Source organism: Pyrus communis, chromosome 12, assembly GCF_041283825.1.
Source record: "Pyrus communis isolate YQ-2024b chromosome 12, ASM4128382v1, whole genome shotgun sequence".
NCBI classification, from domain to species: Eukaryota; Viridiplantae; Streptophyta; class Magnoliopsida; order Rosales; family Rosaceae; genus Pyrus; species Pyrus communis.
In genome coordinates, this window is record NC_142576.1 from 7,053,224 (window position 1) to 7,076,966 (window position 23,743).

At 37.1% G+C, this 23,743-nt stretch overlaps 3 protein-coding genes and 1 pseudogene across 5 annotated transcripts; 2 read left to right on the plus strand and 2 right to left on the minus strand.

The window, feature by feature from the left end:
• Window positions 1-1,338: 1,338 nt before the first annotated feature.
• On the plus strand, window positions 1,339-2,071 carry LOC137746240 (uncharacterized). The gene has a single exon (XM_068486315.2). The coding sequence runs from the start codon at window positions 1,489-1,491 to the stop codon at window positions 1,825-1,827; it is 339 nt and encodes a 112-aa protein (XP_068342416.1). The 5' UTR covers window positions 1,339-1,488; the 3' UTR covers window positions 1,828-2,071.
• Window positions 2,072-2,556: 485 nt separating this feature from the next.
• LOC137745067 (protein DEFECTIVE IN EXINE FORMATION 1) lies at window positions 2,557-7,880 on the minus strand. The gene is made up of 13 exons (XM_068484940.2): window positions 7,523-7,880; window positions 7,276-7,386; window positions 7,055-7,137; window positions 6,849-6,966; window positions 6,575-6,729; window positions 5,792-6,369; window positions 5,583-5,653; window positions 4,842-5,101; window positions 4,494-4,675; window positions 3,887-4,170; window positions 3,675-3,792; window positions 3,368-3,550; window positions 2,557-3,221 (listed from the first exon to the last, which is right to left on the minus strand). The coding sequence occupies exons 1-13, from the start codon at window positions 7,660-7,662 to the stop codon at window positions 2,907-2,909; spliced, it is 2,598 nt and encodes an 865-aa protein (XP_068341041.2). The 5' UTR covers window positions 7,663-7,880; the 3' UTR covers window positions 2,557-2,906.
• Window positions 7,881-9,528: 1,648 nt separating this feature from the next.
• On the minus strand, window positions 9,529-18,394 carry LOC137745895 (uncharacterized). Of its 3 annotated transcripts, none has more exons than XM_068485931.2 (18): window positions 18,068-18,394; window positions 17,404-17,544; window positions 16,574-16,709; window positions 15,226-15,377; window positions 14,919-15,002; window positions 14,770-14,832; window positions 14,356-14,487; window positions 14,036-14,248; window positions 13,599-13,721; window positions 13,373-13,422; window positions 12,508-12,670; window positions 12,234-12,371; window positions 11,536-11,658; window positions 11,345-11,443; window positions 11,085-11,174; window positions 10,856-10,940; window positions 10,194-10,324; window positions 9,529-10,114 (listed from the first exon to the last, which is right to left on the minus strand). In XM_068485931.2, the coding sequence occupies exons 2-18, from the start codon at window positions 17,527-17,529 to the stop codon at window positions 9,968-9,970; spliced, it is 2,055 nt and encodes a 684-aa protein (XP_068342032.2). In that variant the 5' UTR covers window positions 17,530-17,544; window positions 18,068-18,394; the 3' UTR covers window positions 9,529-9,967. The 3 variants fall into 3 exon arrangements, with proteins under 3 accessions (XP_068342032.2, XP_068342031.2, XP_088537526.1); XM_068485930.2 differs by having other exon boundaries at window positions 17,404-17,638; XM_088681400.1 differs by lacking the exons at window positions 9,529-10,114; window positions 10,194-10,324 and having other exon boundaries at window positions 10,887-10,940; window positions 11,063-11,174; window positions 17,404-17,638.
• Window positions 18,395-21,244: 2,850 nt separating this feature from the next.
• On the plus strand, window positions 21,245-23,128 carry LOC137744286 (endoglucanase 9 pseudogene; annotated as a pseudogene).
• Window positions 23,129-23,743: the final 615 nt, after the last annotated feature.

Consider the following 23,743-nt stretch of genomic DNA (forward strand, 5'->3'; position numbering starts at 1 on the left):
GGGGCCAATAGAACAGGGACTAGGATTCTCGTTCCTCATTTTTCTATCATTTATTCTCATATTCTCTAGTTTGTTTTTCTTTTTTTATAAAAAAATTAATATAAAATATTAACGCGGTTTAATTGTGATCGTTTAAATAGGAGAGAACGAAAAGGAAGGTAAAAAAAAGAGAAGAGAATCATTCTTCACAGAAGCAGCATTTCACAATCGGATGACTGTGACGTTCTGACCGACATGGTGTTACTCATCATTATTGGATGTTGTACATAACTATTAATACCTTAGAGCATAATGGAGAGGTGATGCGTTTGAGATGTAAAAATTACATTTACTTTCTATTGAATTCTCAGTTCTTTTAACCGCGAGATGTAAATTTAAAATTCTAATGATTATTCTTTTTTAATTGGTTGGCTTACCTTAAAGATGTAAATTTATATGTTTTAGCTAAGATGAGTATTTAACATTTTCTTAAAATTGTTACTTAGTATTACGATATAATGATATTCATATTCATTTGTAATTAAGATGTTTTAAGTTCGATTATCGTTAAATGCGAATTTGAATCACATTACTGCTAATTCATTGTAAAGTTTAGCTCACTCCATTATCTTTTTAATGTAATAATATTGTTTGTAAAGAAAGAAAAAAAATCAAACTTTTAAAATTTGTCCGTTGGAGATTTTTTGGCTAACAATAATTATAAAATGCATATTCCAAAGCATTCCACTTGATGACCAATTCGTGATGAGGGGACATCATCACTCTCTACATTTCGTATCAAATCAAATGTTGAGTGACCATGCAACTTTTGATAGGGAATATATCTGTCTGATCTCCTGTTGAAGATGCTCTGAAAAACCAACATCTAAGAAATAAAGACTAGTTGCATAAAGTGGCTTTATAAACACTATAGCGTTCTGATTTACTAATGTATAATCATGCGGATTAATGTCACTTGAGGTGATCGCGTCTCATGCAAGTTCTCGAAATGAAATATCAAACTCTTGGATTAAAAAAACTCTTCAATCCCCCTTGTTCTGTTCAAGTAATCAACATGTCAAAACCAAGAAAAAATAACAAAAATCCGATGATAAGTACAAAGTCACTGCCGTGGACGACTCTAGTCTCTAATAAATCCTGCGTTATTCAATCCACTGACGCACAGAAACTGTTCACCCTCTCAGACTTTTTTCACCCTGCTCTGTTTCACCCTTCCACAAACACCAACCACACAGCGGATAAAACTATAATCCATCACCAAAACTCCGAATTTATTCTTTCGTCCCATCCTCAAGATTTCTCTGCTCAAAATTTCAGTGAACCCCCAAAAGATTATCCACCAGCTACTTTTTCTTCTTTTATTTTTCTGGGTTTAATCTCAAAGCTTCCAAAATCTTTCCCAAATCCAAATTCTGATCATTTTTTTCACTTGGGTCTTCACAAAAATCTGAATCCTGAACTGGGTTGCTCTTACTTTCACAAAAGATTATGAATTTCAGGAGCTTGGAGGAGTTCTGGGCCTTCTACATGAACCAGCACTCGAAACCAGCGACGCGGCGGTGGCATTTTGCAGGAACCCTAGCTTCTATCTTCTTCCTCCTCTGCTCGCTGCTGTTCGATTGGCGGTTTCTGCTTTGTGTGCCTCTCTCTGGGTACGGATTGGCGTGGTACAGCCATTTTTTCGTGGAGGGGAATATTCCGGCGACGTTCGGGCATCCGTTTTGGTCCCTTTTCTGCGATTTCAAGATGTTTGCTTTGATGCTTTCGGGTAATATGGACAGAGAGATTAAGAGGCTCGGGAAGAGGCCTGTCTTGCATGTCTTTTAGCGCTCTCGTTTTACGAGAACTCTGAAGTGATTTTCGCACTCACGTTTTCGATTTTTTTTTTCTAATTTTTGCACAGAAATAAAAGGCAAGTACAAAAGAAGAAACGAGAGCGTGACAATCACTACTTTATCTTGTGATCAAGTTCAATTCTGCATATTGGACCTGTATTTCTACTTTTGGTCTGTATTTTTGAACATGATTGTATTGTCTTGTTGAGAGATAAATAGACAAGGGTTTCCTGTAATTAGATTTCTGAGTCTGTATAGTTTTGGCTATAATATTACTATATGATAAACTTTTTGCATCAAATTATGAATCTGCTCATATTTGGCCTGTAGCAAGTCATTTACGGTGCATTCGACCGTACCAGATGACTTTTTTAGAATGTCAATAACAATGTCTTTAAAGTCGGCAGCACGAGTTCAATAGGAGCATGTAGTCGGGACATCGGTTTTGAGAGCAAACCTATTGATGGCATGTTTACTTGGAATAGAAAAAGTTATGAATTGGTGTGGCTAGGAAGAGTAGAGACAGTAGCGAATTTGGTAGTAACGGTACTGAATTACGAATTGTAATGTCAAATTCACGTACTTATTGATGTCATATGTATTAGTAAACGCATGAGAAGAACTCGAAGAATTATTTCAGTACTCGTGCACTAGCATACAGATAGAAAGTCGAAGAGTCGAAATAATTTCAATGCCAATTCTTTCCAAGTACACATGTAAATTTGAATAAATTGAAATTGCCAATTTATAGATAATCATCCACTATAAAATCAAGAGAGAATTTCATGTAAATGAATATCCGTTGGTTTGCATTACATCTCTTCTAAAAGAATCATCAACAAAAAACTCGATTTGGTACTCATTCCTTGAACTCATATCCAACCATGTTACAAGTTCCGATATCTACTTGTTCAAAACTCGGTTTCTTTGGGGCCAAACCAAGATCAATCTGAGCGTGGACATCAAAAATGTTCACCGGAGTGCGCAGTGATGTCATATCCGCCATGGTTTCTTCACTTGTTCGGGTGAGAATGTCCGTCATCTGTCTTTGCATTGATAAAGGTTGAACATTTAGTCAGCATTTCGCGAAAATGATGGCAAGGGCACAGCTTCTTGAGGACGTAGGATTACAAGTATGCCAAACATTCCAAGCATCGGTAGGACGAGCAGCCATTTCAACAGTCTATAGTAATACATGTGGAATGTGAGGGAGAAATCATCTGAAAAATAGAGTCCGTTCTTGTCAACCATCTCCACCAAAACAGTACCCGTAGTCCTTACACCAACTGTCGGAAGCTTCATATTATGCTTTCCAGGACGATTGTAGGTCTCGTTTATTCTTATCCTTCTCTCTCCTTGGTAATTACCTGGCACTAACAGCGTTACCTACATAGTTTGAAAGAAGACAAATGTTGAATTGAGTTTTTTATATTGTACATACAAGCTACCTGCGTGTGTATACAAGAGACAGAGGGAGGGAGGACCGTGTAGTTGACTTTGGCCAAAATAATTGGTGGGAATGAGCAACTTACTGTGACATTATAGGGTGCTTGCAACCCCGATGGGTATCTATAGCTATCTATGATCTCGAACTCCACCCAAAAGTTCTTGCCTTCTTCATCACGGAAAGCTCTTGATGAATGTGAAACAAAGATACCTTCACGGTTATGCCTATTTGCAACATGATTTCTTCCTTGATTAGGCGACCTCCATGCCTGAGAAAGGAAACACACTAAAGACGATTAAAAATAAAACATTATCACAAAACAAAAAGCAAAAAAGAAAAACTGAAGACAACAGAAGAAACTATTGACAGATCAAGCTTGTGATCTATCATGCCTTGAGGGGATGATGCGAAGCAGGAGTCGAGAAGCAAAAAACATTGCCATTCATGGTTGAAACAATAAGATCAAGATCATCTCCACCATCAACATTGTCTGCTAAGACCATGCTATATCTGTCATGCAGAGATCAATGTTTCAGGTAAATCATGAAAAGGAGGAGAAATAAGTAAAGATGTAGGAACATTGAAGGATTTAAAAATAACTTACGAAGTTTCACCAATGTCAACCACATCAGCGCATGATGTAGGTCCATCAATTAGGTACAAGTAACCATCAAACGAAGTTGTAACAAGGGTGAGTCCCTTCTTTTTCTCTCCTTTTTTACTTAAATCAACTAGAAGAACTTGATTCATAACTCTCCCATGAGTTCTATATGGATAAGGACGAACAATTGACCCATCTTTGCCACTAAGAACATATATGTTGCCGGATAAAGTTGGAACCACAACATCAGTATGGCCATCCCCATCAACATCACCAATAGTGGGACCCTGAGGAACAAAAATGTACATTAGATTCACTGTGAAGTAAATAAGGTGAGTTGCAATGTCTATTAAATCACATATATGTAGAAACCTTGACAGTGCTAATACGTAGAAACAAATATGTAGTGTTCTTGAGAAAATGACACTCATAAATTTGAGCATAGTGCATACAAGTTGAAAACTTATAATCTCCCCAGGAAAATGGTAAATTAAACTCATAAGGTCCAGAGCAGAAAAGAAATTTCCAAAAAACAACTGACCCAAAAATGTGGTCCACCAAATATTGTACTGGCACTCTACTTAATATCCAATCAAACCCTCAACCGTACCTGGGGAACTAGACTCTTAAGATGCTTTTCCCAAATTTCTACTCCTTTTGTAGTCCATGCAGCAACATTTCCATGAGCATCAGTAGTCACTAGTTCAATTTTTCCATCATCATTGATATCAGCAGCAACAACAGCTCCTTGAATTTCAGCCATTTCAAGAGGAAATTTTTCTCTGACCTTGCCTGAACAAAAGAAACAGTTTAGTTTTGATATCACTAACAAAAAGAGTTGTATGTAACATCAAAGATGATCCAGCGTCTTGTATGCCGGGGAACTTAAAGCAACTCATGCTCTCTGAGGGGAAAATGCCAGCAACTGCAGCAATGAGAGTAAGAAAAGTTAACTCACCATGATGATCCAAGACATAGAACAAGCCATAGGAAGTTCCAACAAGAATGTCCAGATTCCCGTCACCATCCAAATCCACTACAGTTGGAGAAGAATATATATGAGCACGGAACTTCGCAGTCTCTGTACTCAGATCTAGTTCCGCAGTCCACTTAACTTGCTTTGTGTCGAGATTAAACACAACTATTGAGCCAGCAACATATTTTGTAATATCAATGTCACCCAATTCCTTTCGATGATCTTCGTTGGACTCATAATACCTGCAAATGTACAAGGTGGGAGATTACTATCAAACCATTAATTACTAAGCAAACTCCAATATATGGTTCACATTTCAATCTTGGTTGATGCTGCATAACAAATGATAAAGAAAGCGCACTAAATTGATTTTGCAGGAAATAAAACTTAAAGGATTATTACAATTTATTGTATAGATCTGAAGGAAGAAACCAAGAGCATGGTAAATTACTAGATCATACACAATCTACCTACAAATTTAAATTATTCTTCTATTTCATTTACAACATATCTACTGATCTCATGAGTGCCTCCTGGTCAATACAAATAGTGCTATAGTTTTGAACTCATTGGCGGCCATACCAGGTCATCACAACTACTCAAAATGCAGATTTAACTCCAACAGTGCAAAATGAGGATAAAGCGCTAAATGTGATGTGATTGCATTCCACTCCAAAAATATTAATGAATAAGTGAATTTTGACAGTATGGAAGAGAACTCACTCGCTATCAAAGAAGTAAGATACAGCAACAACCATTTCTGATACTCCATCATTGTCTATGTCTGCTATGACCTGAAGGAAAAAAGAAACCATCAACCAAATTTAACTTGCATATGGCAAATAGTAACTAAATATCATGTCTACATAAATAAATCCATGTGCAGTGTGCCTATATATGTGTATAAAAGAAACATTAACGTTAGAACTCACAGGAGTGCAGAGTATGTGTGCATCAACATCAACATAATCCTCCATTTTCTCGTGCTGCTCTTCAGCCCATTCCTCATCTCCCCACATTGATTCATCAGCATAATCATCATAGTCATAACTATATTCATCAGCCAGTTCCTCACTGCTACGGAACAACTCAAAAGATGAATCAGCATCTGCTTCCAAGCTTCCCTCATTTTGTACAGTTGCAACAGGAACATCCTCCTTATTATTATCTTTGGGTTCAGAACTACCCTCCTGCGATTCACTTGACTTTTTATCTTCTAAAAGCCGTCTCCCAGAACTAGTCCCATTCACTACATTAACAGTTTCCTCTGACAAATTTTTCACAGAAGAATTGTCCGTGCCTGTAGGCAGCTTGATGACTGTTTCCACCTGAGTTGAATTTGTTTCCCCTTTATTCTCTGGATTTGATGCATTTACCATGCCAAGGTTGCTCTCTTTTGAAATAGTAGCTGAATTGTTTGTATCAGGAGTTGAAATAATAGTTGAAGTGTTTGAATCAGAAGTTGAAATAGAAGCAGAATTGTTTAATTTAGCTGTATTTCCATTTGTTTCTACAAAAATAACCAACAGTTGCAAATACGATTAGTTCCCGTTAAAAAGTAACATTTTCACAAGAATATGAAGTCAGAACTGTTTCAGGTGGCTCGGCATGCTCTTCCTAAATGTCTACTAAAGCAGATGATATGAATAAGGATACCCTCAAAAAAACAACAGTGGTTGTGAGAAAAAAACTACTTTAACATGCAAATAGCTTACGATGAATTGATTCCAAAGCCTCCATGACAAGAGAATCATCATGGACATCTGGATGAGTGCGATCCACGGGATCCGGATGCAGACCCCCATACCAGTTCTTTTTAACTTTCCTACGAGGTACTACAAGTTTATCTAGCATCATGTAACCTGAAACCCTAAAAAAAAATATACACAAACTTTTATGAGCTTGTGTAGTCTGTTATATAATTTCATAGTCGAGAGAAAACATTGTAATATATTTAGTAACATTACTCGGGCAATGTAACTGAATTACCTGAAAAATAAAACTTCACCATTGTAGGTTGCCAAAGTTATTTCTCTCACACCATCCTTGTCAATATCATGCAGGAGAGGACTCGCATGTACGGTCGACTGATGGAAAGCAGGCCAACCTGATAAATCATCAAGCAGGTACTTGGAAAATCACTTCACCAAACTTCAAGCCAGCTTAACGTAAAACAAAGAATGGAATTTTCGTACCGGGATGTTTGTCTCCATCAGCACCTTCAAGAACTTCAAGATAGTGGACGAAAGAAGAAACCACAATCTCAAGCTTTCCATCACTGCAATAAGAGAAAACGAATACCCGAAAAAAAAGACCACACAAATCAATGCTGGACACAGAACTGATCGCCATGGTACTCACAAAATGCACTGGTAAATGTACAGAATTTCCAACCAAAACACAATCTTTTTTGTACCTATTGATATCGGCGATCAAGGGCGTAGCATATATACTAGAACTAACTTCCGTTTGCCATCTGAGCTCCAATTTTGCAGGGCACTGCGTATTCAACAATGCATCCTCATCTCTAACCACACGCACAAATCCAACGCATTAATCAAATGCAAGAATTCCAAACACAATTAACCCAACATCAACAAAATCTCTGTGAGTGTACACTAATCACGGGATATTAAGACGGATTAAGAAATGAATATGCATACATGTTCGGATATCCAAGGGCGTCGTCGCTGGCTTCTCGTTCCCGGAACTTATTCTTCGCCGGCTCCTCGCCATGAACGAAGCTCGAACCGGCGCAGAGAATTAGACAGATCAGAAAAGCCCTAATCGCCGGGAATTTCATATGATCCGGTTCGTTTCGATCAGAATGGGGACGAAATTGCGGAGGAGAAGGTAGACCCCAGCTGCTAACAAGGGTTCTAAGAAATGTATCGGCGGTGTGGGTTAGTGAGTCGGAGAGGATTTAGGACATGGGTGGGTGCGCAGAGTCGACAGTCGAGGACTGTGATTGGCATTTGCACCTTCAGTTTGAGAAAATTACGTCAAAAAAGTGAGGCCAAATAAAATGGTTTAGTGTCACGTTATTTATTAAAAGAAATAATTTTCGCACTATCCGACAAGAAAAGGCATAAAAATAACATATTTCAAGTCAATCTGTTAATAAGTAGGATTGTTATTGTGTTACTAATTAAGAGTTTGTTAACATATCAAGTCGTTTTTTTATCATTCGTTAAGATAATAGGTACGACATGTAATGAGTAGGTCTAGACATTTGTTAACGAATCAAGTCGCTTTCTGGTCAATCCATTTGTAGGTCTAGACATTAAGCTTGATAAAATCTTGCATGACCCATTATCGAGTCACTTGTTAAGATAATGGGGTTGTCACAAAATGGTATGTTAAGATACTATTATGACACAAAAACGACACGAACACGACAAACACAACTCATTTGCCACATATAAGAGCTTCCACTGAGGCTTGACAGCCTGGCACCCAGTCCCCCAAACAGCCCGGCACCCAGCTAAAACACTCCAGCCCAGCCTAATAAGCTGGCACCCAGCCGAAGCCAGGCAAGAGACCGGCCCAAAATCGACAGACCCATGGGACAGCCTACATAACGCATGCTGATGTCAACCACACCTTTTTTTTGTTGCGCCTGAGAGGGAGTTGTTGTGGAGGCTGAGGAGCGAAGCTGGTCGATGTAGGAGAGGGTGTCAAGAGGGAAGGAGCCACGGAGGGAGAAGGACAGGAGGACGAAGCGGACGATGAAGAGGTGTGGAGATGCAATAGTTGAAGCTCGTTAATTGTGTAAAAGAGCTTGTTGTTGAGGTCAACTTGGGATTTGAAGGACAGAAGGGTGACGGCGTCGAAGGATGGGAGGATGAGGTTTGGAGGCGGCGATGGGAATGGAAGGGAAGTGCAGGGGCGGATGTCGGTGAGGATGAGGAAGAGGGATGAAAGATGAGAAAATAAAAATATTTTAATAATAATATTACTATTTTATTTTTTTATAAAGTTAGAAATTAAAAAAAAAAAATTAATTTTTTATAATAAAAAATAATAATATTTTAATAGAATTGACTAGGCTATTTTTTTTTAGGGATGAAGATGAATTTGGCCTATTATTGTTCATTGAAATTTATCACTATTTACTGAGTGGATTAAATAAGCTGGGTGCTGACGCATTTTTTGAGGGACGAAATTGCTCTAATAAGTGCTAACGTGAGAGAGAACGGGAACTTCTCCAGACTAGGGAAGTCTTGGATGTCAAAACACTAGAAGAACCGAAAAGTCATCAAGGAGTCCACGTTTATGGACATGATCAAATTGGACTAAAAGATGCATCATCTCTATAAACAATTGTTAACAACAAATCTCTCGAGCAATCATACGAAGTCCCATGCTAATACACGAATAAAGATCCTCTCCAGATCCTCCTTGTAAAAATTCTAAAAATTCGTGTATCGTGTATGTTCATCGTACGGTTAAAAACCATTTTAAATTTTATTATTTAAAATTAAACACAAACAATATTAGACAAAAACTAACCGCACGATGTACAATAAATGAACACTATTCACAAATCTCTAGAATCCTCACAAAAATGATCCGAAGAGGATCCGGATTCCTAATAGACGGTGATGATTTGCGACGAGTAGGTCAAAAACAAATACAACACCAAAAACACGAGTAACTAAAACCAGGGTTTCGAGAGAGTAGAGTCGTTTACTTGCCTATTCCCAAAGTTATATATTCACATGAAAAGGGAAAGGCAAAAACTTAGGTCGTTAAAAAAATGCCTACCTTTTAAACAACTTAACAATATCGTCGTCAAAATATACACATCTGACTCTAACCCTACTCCTCTTCATCTGAACTACTATCAGAACCAAATAAATGTGACAGCAATCCCAGGGGCTATCGCCGTACCAAACTGGATCAAACAACTCGCCAGAACAGCACTCATTACGAATTATAGCTAGGCTTAGGAAGTTACACTGAATATGTGATTCACCAGCTGATACGACCATATAGAACTCTGAACGACTTGCCAAGCAGGTGTCCGAGGGCAGCCTCTGCACTAAGCTAAGCTGCTATCAGCAAACCTTTGCACGAAACTCCAGTGTTGCTTAAACCTCCGCAAGTCACCTCCTTCGTGCTGCATTTGCATGCTGCTGGGCTGCTTTGCTATCACTCCGTATCCTATCAGCATACATAGGCAGGCGAATGATCTCATAGATCTCATTCAACAAGATGTCCTGCGTGATATTGTCTTTTATGCTTCGCATGACCTGTTTTAAAATCGGCAATCAATGAGCCCAAAGTGGGGATTAAACAAGAAAAACAGATTCAAAATACGTGGAGAAGGACCTTCTTGTACGTATTGATATCATTTGGAGTTGATTTGTCAGTCCTGATGCGCATAGGGACCCATTCTTGTTCTTCACCGTTCCAAGAACACTCGATTATTTTTCCAGAATAAGAAGTGGGGTCTTCACCATCTGCTACATAGGAATACAAAAAAAGCATTAGGTTAAACACAACAGGATCATGACCAAATCACACCCAGCAAAACATAATACTAGATGTTAGTGTCAATTAGATTGTAGAAGATGATACGATGAAGCAACCATTATTTTATCTAGGTTTCCCAAAACACTAAGCGATAACGGGAAGGCTATAAAAACAATAAAAGTTCTCATCCGGACATTTTTCTTTTTTGGGATCAATCCACGTGTATCCACATGTATGTCCACCGGTTTAAACAAAAAGAAATAAAATAAATCTGCTTATAAGGTTGGGGCCTATTGAGACTGCTTCTGGAAGAGCTAAAAGTGCTTTCTGAAAACCAAAAAAATACTTGAGTCATAGAAAGGCTTTCTGGAGAAGCTCCTGCCAGGTCACGTTTTAAACAGAAAAAAATCTGAAGCACCCCAATGCAAAACTTCAGCTGTACAGATCATGATTATACAGAGTCACGTTTTAAACAGAAGAAAAAATATATATGTATATCTGAAGATATTCATGTCGACCTTTAAACGCAACTCTATTTCCATCCATTAGTTTCTTCTTTCCACGTTCATACAGAAAAAGATGCTGCCGATCATCATCAGTTACCTGTCCACACAAGCAGCTTCATATGAGAAAACAAGCACAGAAGAAATTACAGCAGATATGGAAAGGGATGAGAGATGTACAGAAAAATAGTTTAAATGACAAAATAGAGTTTTCAAAATAACTCAATAAAGTTGATAGCACAACCTCAAAGAGAAAATCAACCGAGTTCATATGAGAATATTTCCACTTTAGAAGTCCTTCATGTGTGCGGGGAACATAAGGATCATCCCAACCCTAGCATATAAAAAATATAAATTATTAATTCTTTGCAACCAAATCAGAGAGAGGATAGCTAATTTAGAACCAATAATAGGACCTGACATGGCAATAAACAAATTATATTGACAGCTAACCAAGTAATTTGAAACTAATAAAAATGTTCGAATCATATTTCATAGAACCACCTGAAAGATAAGACCATCTGCATCATGCGAAAGCCTTGGAATAAATTCCTTCAAAAGCTTGTTTACAGTGGAGAGCAACCAAAAGTCCTTCCTCCTCACCTGATTGAACACACTGAGAAAATCAATCCCAGCAGAAAAGTAAACAGCGGAATGAAGTTCGACATCTGAACACAGAGTTTATTGATACATACCCTGAATGGTTCCAGGTCATATCTGTAGTAAGGATTCCTACTTTGGTATATATTGTGGCGCTCATAATTCCGAGGTTCAATGACTTCTTTCTCAAGCATCTTCCACCGTTCATAAAAAGGCCGCTGCAACAATGCTAAAATATTAGACTGTATAATGGGTAGCTTAACATTACAGAACATAATATACTAAGGCAACTTACAACCTTGAACACCCCATTACCAATGCAGATACTGACGATGGGTCCAACTGTTATTTTACAATTTAAGACAATATAATCACAGTGCAGATAACACTACTGATGATTATACGGATGTCAAAAATCACAGTGCAGATATCTCTTCAAGTTGATTGTTCCATACCTAACAAAACACAAGCCTACAGAGACCCTTGTGCACGTTCCCGACTACTTCTCAAAATTTAGGACTCCTTTTATATCTGAAAGTTCACTCCCTGTGTTCGGTTTACAGTGTGTTACTGGTTGGCAAATGACTTACATGTTTGCTTGCCAAAAATCTAGCCAAAGTTTGAAAAATGAATTCAAAAATATAATCGAGTGGTAAATTACACAACCATATAGCATATACCATGTGATTATAAATACAATATCTTAAATTCTCAAGTTTGTGCAACCATAATTTAAAAGGTAGATCACCCTAAAAGGGATACAAAAAAAGGCGCAGAAAAAGGGCACACCAACCTCTATGACAGAAAGGTGGTTGATTGCCATCATATCATAGATCAGGTATCTTCTCTCCTGCTTCTGTGAATCAGGCACGGTATCAATTACCATCTCCCCATCCAGTAATGTGTAGTGGTGAGTCTTCTCGGCTAAACCCTTCAAGACAAAAAAGAGGAAAATAAAAAATAAAAAAATGGAGACAAACAAGGTTACTCTAACTTGTGAAGGATACAGCTAAATGGGGAGATGAAATCTTCCCTCATTAACCTTGCAAAAGTAAGTGTATACATACATCATTTGTGTGTTTGCAGGGAAACCTCATTTGGACCCTTCTAAAATTAAAATTTCTATCAACCAAGTAACACCCATCCATCATTATTAACATCATATATCGTGTTCCATCAGCCTTCCATGTAGCATAATAATAACGTTGCCTTAACAGCTGTAAGTTCTCCCTGCATGCATGTGAGAAGGAAGTCCATTCAGATGACAATCTCAAAATGGAGCATTACCAAGTAAAAAAGACCTACAATACTCAATTGCAACATGTATAAAACAATATATGAGAATAGAGTAAATATCTGATACGCAGTACTCGAGGAGTCTTTACAGATGCACAAGGAATTTGTCATCTATCAGCCAACTATTACGAAACCAAGCACATTACACCTCCAAATATCTAATATGCAATCAAATGTCAAGCCACATTGGGTCTCTTTTAAAACTAAGCTTCAACAGTGCTAGAAATATATCTTTGTTAAGCAGAAAACAAACTACAAACTGTGCTTACGTATAACATTTCAAATATCAATTCCAGAAGCATCCACCAATTTCAATAGGTTCATTGTCGATGTCAACAACGACATTGAGTTACCATTTTCAGTTATCATTCCAAATGAAACATTGCATGATAATTGCCCATCAAACTTTTCTTTACAGATCAAATGTTCTTACTTACTAAAATGCACAGCACAAAGCATGTTAACAAAAGAAAGTTCATTTCAAGATACTGCTCACCAAGTTATGATGAAATTGTACAGCTTATCGCATATATCACTATTGAGTCAAAGAAAGTTACAATTGGTAAAAATGAAGAAATTTTATATGCTCAAATTAGAAAAAAGGAAACCTAAACCCAAAAAAGGAGCAAGGATCACCTGTTAAGAGACACGGGATGCGACCCTGGGAATTGCGAGTTTCCTCTAGGCTGAAATGAAAGAAAATAAAGTTCTAGTAAAATACTAAAATGGGATGCAATTTGGAATTAAGCTAAAATATGTGACAAAAAATCAAAACAGGCTAACTCAAGATCTCAGATATTTGTGGAGTTAGAAGCAAAAGCCAAAAACCATCAAGAATAGAGATAGGTCTCAACATGCCTACCCCAACATTAACCAGCTTAAGAGTCTGATAGCAGAACTGCCGCATTGCCTCCTGCTGGTCCCAAGGTATCTCATCGCCCAAGATATCATCATTTGTCATCAATCCATTTGTATCCAGACTCTCCTGAAATAGAAGAGGTATGTTAAAACTACAGTGAAGACAACAATAAAAAACAAACATGTATCATGATTACGAAGCAAAAGGTCATTTGTTTCCATTACATGATCAAACAGGAAGTATGGGGTGGATTACAAATAATGAACAGAACACATTACAAAAAAATAAAATAAAAATTACTCCTCCATCAATGCCATGCAAAAAAAAAACAGATGACCACTTATCCTTTACTGGATTGTCCGACCTTCAAGTGCCATTCATTTGGCAAAGAAATACATCATATCCAATAAAAAGAGTTCCACTAGAAAGACGGTGCATACATTATTTACAGGAGCAGCAGGACCCCCATCATCGTCGTCGTCGTCGTCTGCAACAGCTTCGCCATTAAGATCAAATTCTGAAGTCTTCCATTCAGGAGTTGAGGGGCAGACAACCGTATCAGGCTTTCTTTCATGATAGAATGAGTATAAAGCATCAACATAGTCAGGTTTGTAGATTCCTGGAGGACGTGCATCCGCAAAAAATTTTAATGCCTGTGTAATACAATGTAGCATCAGAGAAATAACAAGAATAAGATAAAGAGTATAAAAGCAGGTTGGTTTACTCTACATTTAGACAGTTAAAACGACCTCATAATTACCTGAGTGACTGAAATTGGTAATGAGCGCATTAGGTAGTGGATGATCATATACCCTGTGCGATTGTGCCCATGTGTACAATGCACAAGAATATATTTCTTCGAATGCTTTTGACGTGACAGGAACTGTATAACCTGAAATGAGAATAATTAATAAAGCATCATAACCAGAATTTTACTTACATAAACAATGAGTATATGTGATATCTTGAAAAAAAAATAATAATAAATAAAAAAGCTTCCTTCCTCGCATATAAATAGGCAAGCCCATGGCCAAAATAAACATATAACTAAACTGAGAAACAGGCAGTGCAATTGAAATGGAAGTGAATAACAAAAGAATCATCCCTGCAGCCGAAAAAATTTGGTAAAAAATTCACACAGTGTGGACAGGCAAGTGTGAAAAATGAAACAAACCTCGTATACAAACTGATTTACGGAAAGGTTGTCAGGCACAGAATCCCGCCCCTTGCATGCAATCTACATTATCGAACACGATTCCATAAATAATAAAATACAGACAGAAGTACCAAGGAATACAAACTGTACCATAATCTACTACTCACCTTGACATGCTTAATACCCTCCTTCTTCAAATCTGATGTTTGATAATAGCGAGAAGTATTTGTCAAATCAATCACCAAACCAAGCTGAAAATGAGTGAAGACGACCTTAAAATCATTTCAACAATTGAACAAGACAGAATGACTCTCATAGAGGTACTATTTAGTTCAACTCCCGTTGTTCAAAAAAGAAATATATACATACAGTATCCAAACTTTGACAGCTAGTGCATGTGACAAAAACTACTTTTCAATTATCAAGAAAAAAAATAAGACTAGAAGAAAAGGAGCATAATTTCAGCAGCCTTACCTTTCTTCCCAAAACTCTTTGCTGATGAATCACTTGTTTAAATGAGTATCTTTTACCAGGAGGAACACAATCATTGTACGATTCACCCAGTGGCACCTTAGAAGGTATCATGAAAAATATTTCTTGACCAGCTGCCGGACAATCCAACCAACCTGCATTATGAAGAAAAATGTAATTAGAGATGACAGAAGTTAAGCTCCAAGAAGATGGCAATTGAAGCTAATAACTAAAACACATAACTCTTTAGATGCAATTACAGAAAACAAACTAGGATTCTTAAGCTAATCAACTTTAAAATAATATCACAAATTATAACAACAAAAGTAATACCAAATAAGCACATTCCTGAGTCATATAAGTGCTACAGACAGAAACTATTTCCCCAGATAAAGGTCTAAAATCCTTTATCCATACTAGTATATAAAGGGAACACCAGTATTTTTAAGCCACGGTCTTCAAGATGAATCAAATTTTATTTATTTCAAATACACACTTCCCTTCCACATCATCCCAAAACTAATGGAAGAATTAAATGATAGGGATAGCTAGGTAAGTGAACTACCAAACTCACCCAAAGGCAGTAAACCGATTACTTTATCAATTTCATCTTTATAAAAAATAAAAATAAAAACTAGAATTCACAACTCAAATCCAATTCCATTTCTTCACACTCCTTTGAGAAACATATTTCACTCCAGTTGTGACCACCACCCCAAAACCATCTACAACCACCTCTCCATCTGAACCAGAGTTGAGCATTGTAATGCATTTGAAATTAAATTCATCCATAAAATGAATCAAATTTATTTTCCCATTTTATCTTCTTCACTTCTATATGTATTTTGGAGAAAGCATCTCTCTCCACACAGAACAAGTGCAGAAGGCTACTAGTGATTTAAATGTATCTCACTAATTAGCACGATGATAAAAAAATAAATCATGACACATTCATTTAACATACAGTTGGGACATATCAATATGCACATTATATCTCCACATGAGTTTAGAGTTTGGCTCAAATAATTGGAAAATCTAAAAGGTCAAACCCGCTAACTCAATATCAAAAGAAGAAATTTAATTCCAAGATTAAAAAGACAAATAATATTGAAGTTTAAAAATTTATAGCATTAAACTCAGTCTCCATACAAGAAACCAATACCAAAGAAAAAAGGTTTCTATGAAAGGGTGAATCACTTTTTAACGTAACAGAAAACGGTAATAATTCAGTTAATGCTTGTCATGGAAGTGATGAAAATGTAGTTCTATATAACTTCTACCAAGCAATGCAACTTATGGAAATAAAAACATATTAGTAAACCTAAAAGAATACTACAGACAGCATACTTACCATTGGGGAGCCTAGATTTGTCGTAAACTTTGGGGTTTTTTGTTTGATATGAATCGTATGCAGGGGGTTGAGAAACATGCACTGGTTTTTCATCTGGGCGTTCTCGTTTCAATCGCTTACGTCTTTCTTCACGCTCCTAATACAAGGAAAACACAAGATCAGCAGCCCGGCACATAAAATGTTGAGATCAACATATATACATAATATATAAAATAAAATGAAAAAGAATGAAAAGATTTCATGGCTAATCCTTGTGTATGTGAACTGCTGTGTGTGTGCTAACAGGTGTGTGCATGGGGAATGTGTGCACGCACATGAGAGAGCGAGAGAGAGAGAGAGAGAGAGAGTTGTAAAACTTCCGAAGGCATAATTTCCCCCATATAACCAGACAAAAAAATCTGTTTGCCCCACAGCGAGGTGGAAGCAACATATTAGTTTCAAAAAATTGTACATGCAGTTAAATATAGCAGCATAAAGTATTTTGTCCCCTATGTTATTTTGAATTTCTAAATCCCCGTCTTATGACCGTAAATGTTGCAAGGGCTTCCACCAAGTTTATGGTTGTTTCCATACAACCTTTTGCATACAAAATAATATCCATCAATTCCAAAGGCCATGGAAAGATATAAGCTTCAGATGTAATGAATGCCCCCAACTATAATCAATCAAAAACAATGCAAAATGCCCTTTAATGCTTTCAATCTCGCTGGAGATCCCAAACAAAAGCATATATGGCCAGAATAATAACTACACTAACAAAAGAAACGATATGATCCAGTTGCCACTACATGAGCAAGAGATAGGCCATTTAAACGAGAAAAAAATAGTACCCGCCGTGCTATATCAGCTCCACTCTCTATACGTTCTTCTGGGGCAATGTATTCTATATGATTCTCAAAAGTATCCTCATCTTCTTCAGGTACTGGCGAGGCATTCAAGTCCATGACAGCAATCATTCATAATCCTCTACACTACATTTACCAACGCAGAATCAAATGGTCAGGGGGACTCTCCCTTGATAACTTGTAAACAACCTTACATTCAAATATTGCTTCAAACCGTCAGCTGCACAAATGCGCACATTGTCAATAACCAATCCATGTAAGCAACTAAAAGCTAATAAGTAACATAGTTTACAAACCGATACTCCTGTATAGGCGTAGAATCTTTTGTCTCGAAACCGAAAAAGAAAAATGTAGACTATACTGCTTGGCCGAAATACGGCATTTGGCTTACATGGGAAAGCAGAGCAAAAGTATAAAATTCATGTAATGTACTCCAAATCAACTTAATCTAACTACAAATTTGCTTAAATTTGCTTTGCCCAAAGCCCTATCCCCATAAAATACCCTCCATTTGTTCATCTCCCCTCCAATTTCTAACAGCACCAAAATTAGCAAACCAAAACCACAAACCCTAAACCATAACTTTCCCATACAAATATCGAATTCCAAAACTCCAAAAGCTTCACAGTTATCGAGAAAGAACTCAAACCTCACGAAACTGCAATCGGAAGCCGATTCACCGTGCCCCTGAAGTAGCCGTGAGAAATTAACACTTCCGCGATCAGCGCAAACCCAGCGGCTTCGTCTGGAAGTTGAAAGAAAGCCAAGAACCCTAAAGATTGTTCTGTTTATCTTGTTCCTCGCAACTGGGAAGCTCTCTGCGAAACCCTAAGAGAGAGAAAGTGTGGGGTGTGTAGGTTTAGAGAGAGAGAGAGAGCGTAAAAATTCAAGATGGTTTCATTAATCAATCCATGTCATGAGAGAGAGAGAGAGGAATGCACGATTCATTTCGGAGAATCGAATAAACAAAACGGATAAAACCCTCCAGAAAAAAACGATGAATTTATACAAGCGTATGACTCTGAATTTTTCAAAAACAAAAAAAAAAAAAAAAAAAAAATTTAACTACCTGTACACGTGTGAAAAGTGTGAAACTTGAAGAAAATAACCCTAGAGTAAATTATCAAAAACGGAAACTTACTTTGTTTGGCCAAAAAGAAAGGAAAATTACTTGTTACCAAAGAATAAAAACTACTTTCATTTGGTTTTAGGTACCGCCACGTGACACAAGTATTCTATGATCAAAGAGGAAAATGCAGTTAATGTGTTCAGATTTAACTGATGGTAAAATTTATTCAACTATTATCGTGGCTTTTGTATCCAATAATGTAATTATGTACTCACTTTTTTAAATGAGATTGTATTATTGGGTCAGGATGTTATGTGATGTGGGTAATTGTTTTCACCTTTCTTTTTGGTTATTTTTCTAATTTTAATTCTAATTTTATGGTGTGCAAATCGCGTAATAAGTGAAACAGTCATATAAAAAATATTTTTTTTTGATAATAGTGCAAAATCTCTCTCCATGGCCGTTAAAGAGTAAAGTCCAAGAAAATGAAGTTTGAAACACAATTTAAGAAATAATGAGATAAAAAATGGGTGAAGGATGAGACAATAATTGTATTTTAAGATGGATGAAGTTTGAAACACCATTTTAAGGTTGATCCTCATATTCTCCAAAAAGTAGTTTCCACTTTAATAACTTCGAATAAATTAAATACATGCATTACGATGATGCAGATAAGTCTTTTTTTTCATAATTAAATAAGGGTTGGTAAAAGGATATTATGTATCACATTAAAAAGGAACGTGAAAATTGGAAAGAAGAAATGGCATGTCTTAAGATTGACAGAACTGTGAAAACGACAAAAGAAAACGTAGAGTTTTAAGTGACGGACACTTCTGTCCAATCACAACCCACCACGTGGATTCAATTGTTTGGTTTGAGAGAGGATCCCCGTCGAATCCTTTTTGTGAGGATTCCGAATATCTTCTAATCACATCCGTTTATAATACATCGTACGACTAGTTTTTGTTAGGTACTGTTTACATTCAATTTTAATTAAAAAAATCACAATGATTTCTGATCGCACGATATACGATGAACGGATGTGATTGGAGGATCCCCGAGATCCTCACAAAGAGGATCCGGCAAGAATCCTCATTCGTTTGGTTTATTTTGAGGATAAACTTCTGCTCAAAACTAATTGTGTTCGTATCACAAAGCTTCGTACTTATGATCATAACTATTTATATTATGAATTACTCTGTCATCTTTGCAAAAAAGAACTTAAAACTAAGGTCGTCTAATCAATCTATTGTAGCAAATACATAGACTTATTTGTATACAGTTTGATGACTAAACAAACTTGGTTTTAATTGGTTTTTTGCAAAGACAATTTTTATAGAGTTATTTATATATAAATGGTTCTAATCATAAACTTGAAGTTCTATGAATTGGTAACGAACAATTTTGAATTGAAACTCATACTCATCCTTTGAATAGCCAAATCTTATTCTTCCCAAAAAATACTTGGCCATCTTGATACTCTTCTCTTCTGGGTGGGTCTTGAGAGTTCAAATCTTCTGTAGCCTCTATATCTATGTACTTGAGTGATACGTGTCTTTTTTGTCTTGATTATCTTTAATTTTTTTTTAATTCTTTTATTGAAGAAACACTGTTAGATGGGATTAAAATAAATAATCAGGTGTCAATAAATAAAACATGTCGCATAGATGGCACATAAAATAGATACAAAAGATTTGAACTCAATCGAGTCTTGATCCTTCCTCTGTCCTTTTCATTTCCTAGAATGACTCATATACCCTTAGAGGCTTTATTACTGTGAAGACCATCAATTGTTACAATGAGCGATAACTATGTTACAGTCAATTGCTCACTCGTGCATATGTGATTTTAATTGTTGATGTGAAACTAACATTTCATTGCATAAACTTTGTTGGTTTGATATAAACGTCAAAGTTGGTCTCATTTTAATCCACAACAAAGTTCTTACATGTTGCATGAGAGAAATTATATTGTGATTAGTTGCATATCTTTTGTGTGTATTTCATTAAGAAGATATACAAATAGAGATATTTAAGAATCTCTCGTTGCTTGAAGTTGAAGATCATGTGTGACAGGCTTTCAAGTCTAAACGTGAATAATTTTAACTAAATGACGTGAGCATGTGTAGTCATTGGAATTCAAATGTGGACGAACCTACTCTTTGATATCATACAAAAAGTTGAGATTCCAATATCAAGACCAATTGGAAAGGAGGTGAAGAAATCGAATATCGTTTTGAATTATTACGCAAAATTAATTTCTAATACGAGATTCTCACTCTGAACAAAGCTAAATATTAGGTGGAGTTTTGGAATGCTCTATTCTAGTACATGACCCAAAACTAAGTAAAAACCAAAGATGAAAAGACCCAAAACAAAAGAGTATGTTGAAATGTAATGAATTTAGTTACCAAACCCCATATAGATGCCCTTTTGGTTGTCCAGCCACACCAAGCTGTCTGTTGAGAGAATAGTACAAAGTGATGCATAACAATAAATGTGCGTAAGAGGGTATGATACAGAAAATAAAGACGATGAGAGGCGGAGGATAGGGCAGAGGCACCGCCGCCGGACAAGGTGAAGCAAGGGTGACTGTTGAAGCCAGGAAATAAAGACGATGTTTATGTCGATGAGGAAGATTTGTCGTGCAAAGTTTAGCGTCACCATATAGAGTGTGGTGATGGTTGGCATTTTGGTGGCTTTAATCACTCTTATAGTAAAGCTTGCCCAACGGAGCCACCATCATGTCCGCCCGTCTATGCCTGACAACTACACCATAGCGCTTCACCAAGCCCTCTTATTTTTCAATGCCCAACGATCCGGAAAACTCCCCAAGTACAACAATGTTTCATGGAGAGGTGACTTCTGCTTAAGTGATGGCGACTCTAACACCAAAAATCTGGTGGTGGATATTATGACGGTGGAGACGTGAGCAAGTACAGCTTTCCTGCATCTTTTGCCATGACCATGTTGAGTTGGAGTGTGATCCAATACAGTGCAAAATATGCGGCACTCGGGAGAACTAAGGCCTGGTTTGGTATAAGGTGATTCTGAAAAAAATTGGTATAAAAAAAAGCTGTGAGCTGTTTTTGTTTTTGGTAAACATTCTGCTTCAGCTTTTTTTCACAGTTTTGGGTGAAAAAAAAGCCAAAAACAAGAAGCTGCAAAACCCAGCTTTGAAAAATCGGTTTTTTTCACATCTGTTTTACATAAAAGTTTACCAAATACTATAATACTGCTTTTTTTTTTTTTTTCTAAAGCACTTTCACAAAAAAGTTTACCAAACACTCTGCTGCTTTATTTCACAGCTGTTTATTCTCACATCACAACAAAAGCAGCTTTTTTTCAAAACAGAGCAATACCAAACCAGCCCTAAAACATGTGAATGACATCATCAAGTGAGGTACATGTTACCTTCTCAAGACCTTTAATTCCTCCGCAGCTGATTCCATTGGCAATATGGTTATATATGTTAGAGGGTTTGATGACACTGAGTCCGCTGGTGGTGGTGATCAGGAGAAAACTCACGACTGTTGGATACGTCTGGAGGATATTGACCATCCAAGAATCCGACATGAGTGTTATAATTGCCTGACCTTTGCTGCAGAAATGGCTTCTGCATCCATTGTTTTCAAAGACAATACAGATTACTTTAAAAACTTGTTCACGGTGCTAATTTACTCTTCAGATTTGCTACCAAAGGGCAAGGTGCAAAGTATAAGGTGGATCCAGACCCGTTTTCCCCTATCTACAATTCCACTGGTTTTTGGGATGAATATTTTTGTGGGGTGGATCTTGGTTGTCTCTTGCAACAGGGAACTTATCTTATCTTCAACTTGTCACTAACCCCAACTTGGCTGCTCGTGAAAAATATTTGTGGACTGACCCTAAGAATAGGGTACTTAGCTGGGACAACAGGCATGCTGGTGCTTTTTTGCTTCTAAGCCGGCTGAGATTGTTCTTCAGTTTTGGGTACCCTTACGAAGAGATGTTGAGGACATTCCACCGTCAAATTGATGAAACAATGTGCTCCTACCTTCCCCTTTTTGCTAGCTTCAACAGAACAAAGGGAGGGCTGATTGAATTGAACAATAGAAGGCCAAGATATCTTCAGTATGTAGTCCATGCAGCTTTTTTAGCTCAACTATACAACGATTATTACTTGGATGGCATTGCGGATCCAGTTTCTACCCTACCGAAGAACTGCGCAGGTCTGCCAGGACCCAAATCGATTACATTCTCGGTAAAAATCCTTGGGGCATAAGCTACATTGTCCGCTTTGGTGAACGTTTTCCACAGCAGGTCCACCATAGAGGAGCATCCATTACCAGAAAGAAGAAGTATGGTTGCAAATGGGGATTAAAATGGAGAGACAGTAAGAAACCGAATCCAAATACAATTGTTGGGGCCATAGTTACTGGTCCTGATGAGCACGAAAATTTCCAGGATGTTCGTTCAAATTACAACCACACAGAGCCGAGCCGCAGGTCTGGTTGCTGCACTTGTTGCATTGCCCACTGGAAACCCTGCCGGTATTGACAAAAGCTCTATGTTCTATGCAGTTCCTCCCCTGCCTTCACCCCTGCCACCTCCTCCATTACCTTGGATATTGAGATACTTTAGGAGCATGTTTCTCTTGTGATTCTAATTGTTGATGTGTGTGGAATTAAAAAACAAAACAAAACAAAAAAACTAGCGGATATTGATAACCATTAGTCGTTCAAACTTGAACTCAAATGTCAACAAAATCGATGCACTACTAGTTCTTATTCACTTAGTGATGGATCTCCGAGTAGTTTCAGTTAGACACAAGAAAATTTGGGTTGGAATAGTCATACCACGATATTTACAGGGCACTTTTCGGAAAACACATAATTCTTCGTTGGTCCTTCATCAAACCACATGCTTATCTTATCTAGTGTAAGAATTGTCTTAATAAAACAGCTTAGTTACCCACCAACATTTGGGAAACATCATTTGCCAAATCATACTAACTGAATTTCAAAAGTAAGTTAACGGTAAAGATTAATATTGCCTAGTTCCTCACCATCATATTTATTATTGTTGAATAAGTTTAAATTTCGAGATATGTATAATAGATAGACACAGATTTTAAAATTTAAACAAATACAATGATAATAAATAAAGCATCACTTGAAGGTTGTGAGAAAAAACAACCCTCCAGTTACCACCCGCGTTGGGTTTAGGACCACATTTGGGAGAGATTTTTCAGTGTGATCGGAACACGGAATGATAC

Excerpts from the sequence above, each read along its gene's own strand:
- LOC137746240 (XM_068486315.2), top strand. The coding sequence starts at position 1,489 with ATGAATTTCAGGAGCTTGGAGGAGTTCTGGGCCTTCTACATGAACCAG.
- LOC137745067 (XM_068484940.2), bottom strand. The coding sequence starts at position 7,662 with ATGAAATTCCCGGCGATTAGGGCTTTTCTGATCTGTCTAATTCTCTGC. Across the intron at positions 7,138-7,275 it reads TTGATCGCCGATATCAATAG|TGATGGAAAGCTTGAGATTG; the intron begins GTACAAAAAAGA and ends CTCTTATTGCAG. Across the intron at positions 6,370-6,574 it reads GGCTTTGGAATCAATTCATC|AAACAAATGGAAATACAGCT; the intron begins GTAAGCTATTTG and ends TTATTTTTGTAG.
- LOC137745895 (XM_068485931.2), bottom strand. The coding sequence starts at position 17,529 with ATGATTGCTGTCATGGACTTGAATGCCTCGCCAGTACCTGAAGAAGAT. Across the intron at positions 15,378-16,573 it reads CAAATCTAGGCTCCCCAATG|GTTGGTTGGATTGTCCGGCA; the intron begins GTAAGTATGCTG and ends TTCATAATGCAG. Across the intron at positions 12,372-12,507 it reads CCTGCAAACACACAAATGAT|GGTTTAGCCGAGAAGACTCA; the intron begins GTATGTATACAC and ends TTTGTCTTGAAG.